Source organism: Phoenix dactylifera, unplaced genomic scaffold, assembly GCF_009389715.1.
Source record: "Phoenix dactylifera cultivar Barhee BC4 unplaced genomic scaffold, palm_55x_up_171113_PBpolish2nd_filt_p 000101F, whole genome shotgun sequence".
NCBI lineage: Eukaryota > Viridiplantae > Streptophyta > Magnoliopsida > Arecales > Arecaceae > Phoenix > Phoenix dactylifera.
In genome coordinates, this window is record NW_024067683.1 from 1,204,383 (window position 1) to 1,210,317 (window position 5,935).

At 40.4% G+C, this 5,935-nt stretch overlaps 1 protein-coding gene across 1 annotated transcript; it reads left to right on the forward strand.

The window, feature by feature from the left end:
- Nucleotides 1-2,837: 2,837 nt before the first annotated feature.
- Nucleotides 2,838-3,919, forward strand: LOC120104782. The gene is made up of 5 exons (XM_039116541.1): nt 2,838-2,852; nt 2,931-3,023; nt 3,124-3,225; nt 3,312-3,641; nt 3,745-3,919. The coding sequence occupies exons 3-5, from the start codon at nt 3,124-3,126 to the stop codon at nt 3,793-3,795; spliced, it is 483 nt and encodes a 160-aa protein (XP_038972469.1). The 5' UTR covers nt 2,838-2,852; nt 2,931-3,023; the 3' UTR covers nt 3,796-3,919.
- Nucleotides 3,920-5,935: the final 2,016 nt, after the last annotated feature.

Sequence of the window (5,935 nt, forward strand, 5' to 3'; positions counted from 1 at the left end):
TAAGGCACAGTAAAACACATTCATAGCTTTAGAATTTAGTTGTGCCTTTCTCATATCATGTTCATCCCAATCCTTTTCTAATTTGGGTACCGTGATACCCTCTACATATGTGGATGGGATGTATGGGCCATTTACTACAATGGTCCACATCTCATAGTCTTGGGCTTGGATGAATATTCTCATCCTAGCCTTCCAGTATGAGTAGTCGGATCCATTAAAGAAAGGGGGTCTTTGGGTGGACTGACCCTCAATGTGGGAAGATCCAAATGGGGTTGTCATTTTGATCTTTTAACTCTTGGGTGGAAGAGTTTAGGCTCTGATACCACTTGTTGCCCAGATAGACAACCCAAGAGGGGGGGGTGAATTGGGTTTTAAAATAATTTGGGTATTTAAAACGATGTGGATAAGTAATTAAAACTAGTGTAAGTTATTTAATTAATTACTATGTGCTGTGAGTGATATGAAAGGAAGAAGAATAGAGACACGCAATCACAAACACCAAGTTTTATAGTGGTTCGGAGCTAACCCTTGCTCCTACGTCCACTCCCCAAGTCTCACTTGGGAATTCACTATAACCCCCTTGGATTACAGCCGGTTGTTTTCCAAGCTCACAACCAAACTTGTTGTTTTACGAGCTCACAACGAACTCGGTCGGTTTTCCCAGGCTCACCGACTAGAACCACCCCGATTGTTTTCTCGGGATCACAATCGAACCCTTACACACGTTGGTTTTACACTCGGCTCACCAACCAACCTCAATCCCCTTGATTCAATCTCCCGATTGAACCAAGCAAATACAATGTGTCAATAAAAAGAAGAAACAGAAAAATACAGCTTCTCAAAAGCAGATAAAAGACAATATGAACAATAAATGAAGTTAAGAAGCCTCAAACGCTTTTAGGTTGGAGAAGAGGAATGGCTTCTTAAACTTCTGGTCTCCTCTTGAGTGAGTAGTCGACTTGAATGCAGGAGGAGAAGGCTTTAATTGCTGGGAAGATGTAGATGGATGCAGTAAATGCAGATCTTCCTCTTTTTCGTTGAAGAACACGTTGCAGAGCTTGAATGCTTGATTAGTTGGAGTGGAATGGTTCTGCTCTGCCTTGCTACAGTCTTCTGTGGCTATTTAAACCAACCCCCACGGAAACTAGCCGTTAGAGAGCTTTTTCTGCCCGTTCTGCACACTCTGCGCAGCCTGACAATGTGTCCGTTGGTGGGTTAGAGTCGACTCGCGCGATCAGGAGTCGACTCGGCTGTAGCGGGAGTCGACTCAAGCTTTTCCGGAGTCGACTCGGCAACTGTTCCAAATTTAAATTAAAGTTGCCTTCATGACTGGGAGTCGACTCGTCTTGACCTGGAGTCGACTCGCCAACTTCTGGAGCTGACTTGGCAATTTCGGAGTCGGCTCATCCACTGAAGTCCGTGGATCCAATTTTGAATTTGATCCACTCGAGTCGACTCGACTATCCTGGGAGTCGACTCGAATCTCAGAGCCCGAACTCCCGATTCTCCGTCTTTTGGCTCGTCCAGTCTTGGAGTCGACTCGAACTTCCTCGGAGTCGACTCGGCTCTCAGTTTCCGAAACTTGGTCTTCTGCCTTTTTGATGTGAAGCTGTCTTGGAGTCGACTCGAGCTGTCTGGGAGTCGACTCGAATCTCAGAGGCAGTAACTTGGTCTTCTGTCTGTTGATGGTCGCGGAGTCTTGGAGTCGACTCGCATATTGCGGGAGTCGACTCGAATCTCAGAGTCCGAAAATTGCTCTCTGACTTTTTCTTGTGTTCCTCTGAGAGTCGACTCTCACCTTCTTTGGAGTCGACTTGCCATCCATCGGAGTCGACTCGCGTTTCACTGGAGTTGACTCGAATCTCAGACCCGAAAACTGCTCTCTAACTTTTTCTTTGTGTTCCTCTTGGAGTCGACTCTTACTATCCTGGAGTCGACTCGGTGAACATCGGAGTCGACTCGCGCACTTTGGGAGTCGACTCGTTGACAGGTTCTGAGTTGAAGCTTTCTGTTCTTCTGTCTGTTCTCAGTCGGAGTCGACTCGTACAGATCTGGAGTCAACTCGAGCCCGTGCCAGTGAACTTGATACGCTTGGAGTCGACTCGTGATACTCTGGAGTCGACTCGAGTCTCAGACTTTGGTTCAAGCTGACTTCTTAACTTATCCAAAAACTATGAACCAAGTCTTGAGACACTTAGACAAGATTTTCACTGAAACACTTAATTGAATTCATTAGTAAACAAGAAATATACTCAATTGCTTTGATCTCTTCAAAATCAAATAAGGTTTTAATCAATCACTCCACAACCACTCTATTGTGATATATTTATCTTCTTCTCTTTCAGAAGGAGAGAGCTCTGCCTAGAGATATTTATATATCTTTCTCTTTCTGTCTCCTTATTTTAGGAATGTTCATTCATTACTGTATTAGGTACTTGAGATCTACTGCTTTTCAGATCTAGATCTACTGTTTTTCAGATCTCTTCGTTGGCTTAGAAATTTGGAAAAGTTATCAAAGGAAGACTTGCTCTCTTATCTGGTACTTGAGAACTCGTTTCCCTCTTTCCCTTTTTTAAATGGATACAGTGTCATATGACTGTAAATGTGATACACAATGTAATAGGCGTCACTTTATTTTGTGATAAACAAAGAATATGTGCATTGAATTGATTGTACTGGAACTGTATTTGTTTAGGCTAACAGATATGAGTCTGTTCATCCATGGAACTGAATTTGTTTAGTGAAAGCAGAAATAAAAGCATATTGGTTCTATTAGTAGATGTGTAAAGTGATTCTTATATGCAGCCGTTAGCTGGATTGATTTTCATGTATGGTTTTCCGAGAGAGGACAGGTTGTGTATTCTCTCTCAATACCTTATATAATATTTAATATATTTAATATATTACAATGTTTAATTTTTTCGTGGTAGACATATTCTGACATTGGTCGAGCCGCACGAGCATCTCAGACAATTCCTCACACTTCAGGCTCGAAGAGTTATGCGAGGCTCAGAGCTGAATTCGTAAGTTTTTTTGAAACTTTTTGAAACTCTTGTATCATATAGCATGTATCATGATATAGTTCTATAAGATGAAACTCTTCCAATATACTTTTTGTTGTAGATGGAAGACCATGGGAGGAAACCTGGTGAGGTGGAGTTCTATAAGATGACTCACACCCACCGAGATGGCAGCTTTGTCCGAGAGGAGTCGAGAGATATAGTTGTATGTATTTATTAATAATTTCTGCAATGATTTTTTATATATTTTAATTTTTTAAAAATTAATTTGATTGTTTTTGAGAGATATAGGACAGAGCTACATCCCTTATTTCAGAGCGTATCGGAGAGTCATCTTCAATCGGCAACACCAGAGGTGTCGAAGCTCAGGTGTTTACCGAGTTGATGGGCTCGGAGCGTTATGGTCGAGTGAGGGGTTATGGCGTTGGAGTTACCCCCACTCAGTTGTCTGCAGTGGGTAGATATACTCAAGATGTTAGACAGAGTAGTAGCACTGCAGAGGTTAATGATCTGAAGGCAGAGATAAAAGAGTTGAAGCAGAGCCACCAGACAGAGATGCAATCTTTGAGGGCTCAGATTAATCAGATTACATCTTTGTTGCATCAGTTTGTCCCTCCTCAGGTAAATTACTACATCTACTTGAACATTTTGCATAAGTATCATATTTTTCTTAAAGAGTTTAATAATTTTCGTATTCTTAAATGCTTTAGTTTTTTTATTACAGGTTCCTGATAGTTCATCTGCACGTAAAGATGGTGATGCTAGCGACCCCTGAAGCATTTATTTTGGAGTTTATATGTATTTTTTATGCTTTTTGAAGTACATTGTAAACGTAAATTGATAGTATGAATGTAATTTGATAATATGAATGTTTAGATAAATATGTTTGATTTTGTGTATATCTCGCTTAGTTGTGTAGCTTTGATTTTGTAAACAGGGTTTAAAAATTTGGTGCCTCCCTTTTTAGGAATGGCCTGAAGAAGATTATCCACCATATGCAAATGGTCCTGGCTATGTTGTGTCTTCTGATATTTCAAGCTTTATTGTATCAGAATTTGAGAAACAAAAATTGAGGGTACGCCTTTTTCTTTTTCTTTAATCTTCTTATGCTTTGAACATTCTGGAATAGTTAATTTCTTTAGACAGGCTTAGGACTGCTTGAAACCAAATCTTACGTGCGTGCATGATGTTTTTCATCTTTGAAATGATCTTTGTGATGGCTGTCTGAAATCAAAAGACAGTCTCCCATGTTTTTGTGGATTTCTTTACTATTTAATCTGTTAAACGTGCATTCTTGCCTAGGATATGGGTTTCTGTACTCACTGGACAGATGTTTTTTTAAATAAAAAAAAAGTTTTAAAACCTTTCTGGTTTCAATAATTGGTTTCCTTGACATGCCTTTGGAAAGGAACAAAAATAAAACGGAACTGTGTCTATGAAGAGCAAAAAATCTTCCTATAGCAATGCTTTGGTTTCTTTTGTCATTTGCATAAACTGACACCAAAATTAGTTCTCCCGAAATCTGTTAAGGATATTTTTGCAAATGTTACTATTATATACGATGGTGATGAGTTTTTTGACAAGAGATTGCATATGATGCAGCTGTTTAAAATGGAAGATGTGAGCATGGGCATGTGGGTTGAGAAGTTCAACATGACAAGGCCTGTGGAATATGTCCATGATCTTAAGTTTTGTCAGTTTGGCTGCATAGACAATTACTACACAGCACACTACCAGTCCCCGAGGCAGATTTGCATGTGGGACAAGTTGCAGACAGGGAAACCTCAGTGCTGCAACATGAGATGATACCAATGGGAGATAGCAGAATACAGGCAAAAATTTTGCAGTTTTAGCAGTTATACATTTGGTGGATGACACTGGTAGACATGGGGCTAGTTCAAGGATGCTTTCCAAATTCATTTAATTATTTCTTTTTTTTTTAATTCATTTTGGTGGAGAATGGTTTTACAGCCTCACTCCACTCTCCCGAGAGCACTTTTCCGGCTTCTCTCCTTCTCGCCGTTCTCCGCGATCCACACCCGGAGGAGGCTTCGCATATAAATAGAAGAAGACTAATCCCCTTCCCTCAATCATTTGAGGGAAAGCAACAGAAAGAGACCGTGAGATGTGGCAGAGCTGCGTGTAGCGAGGCCTTCGCCTCCTCTCCTCCAAGAAGGCGTCGATCGGACGCCAGCCGATCCGCCACTCCCCGTCTACGCCCAGATTTCTTGTCACCAACTCGGTGTTAATTCGATTCTTTATATGAATGTAATTTGACAATATGAATGTTTCGATAAATATGTTTGTTTTTGTGTATATCTCGCTTAGTTGTGTGGCTTTGATTTTGTAAACAGGGTTTAGAAATTTTAAATTTTTTTTTAAAAAAAAATTAATATTCTAACGACGCTTTAAAGCGTCGTTAAAATTTCGACCAGAAATCAATTAGCGACGCTTTAAAGCGTCGCTAAAAGTTTGACCAGAAATTAATTAGCGACGCTTTAAAGCGTCGCTAAAATGTCGCGACCAGAAATCAATTAGCGACGCCTCGTTAGCTACCGACGCTTTAAAGCGTCGTTACATTACAGCTAGCGACGCTTTAAAGCGTCGCTAAGTTTGCAATTGCCGACGCTAAAAAGCGTCGGAAAAGTCTTCGATGCTTTTCTATGCGTCGGAAAACATTTTCTCCACTGTAGCATAGGCGACGCTTTGCCGACGCTTACGAAAGCGTCGGGATGGTTTTTAGCGACGCTTAAAAGCGTCGTTAAAGGCCAAAAAATGCGTCGCTAATGACCATTATTCTTGTAGTGAATGTTATAACAATGATAAATCAAAAAATAAAATTATGATAGTAATTAAATTCAATTCTTTACCTCAATAACTTTAAGAAGCTCAACCTTATACGAAGGAAGCATTTC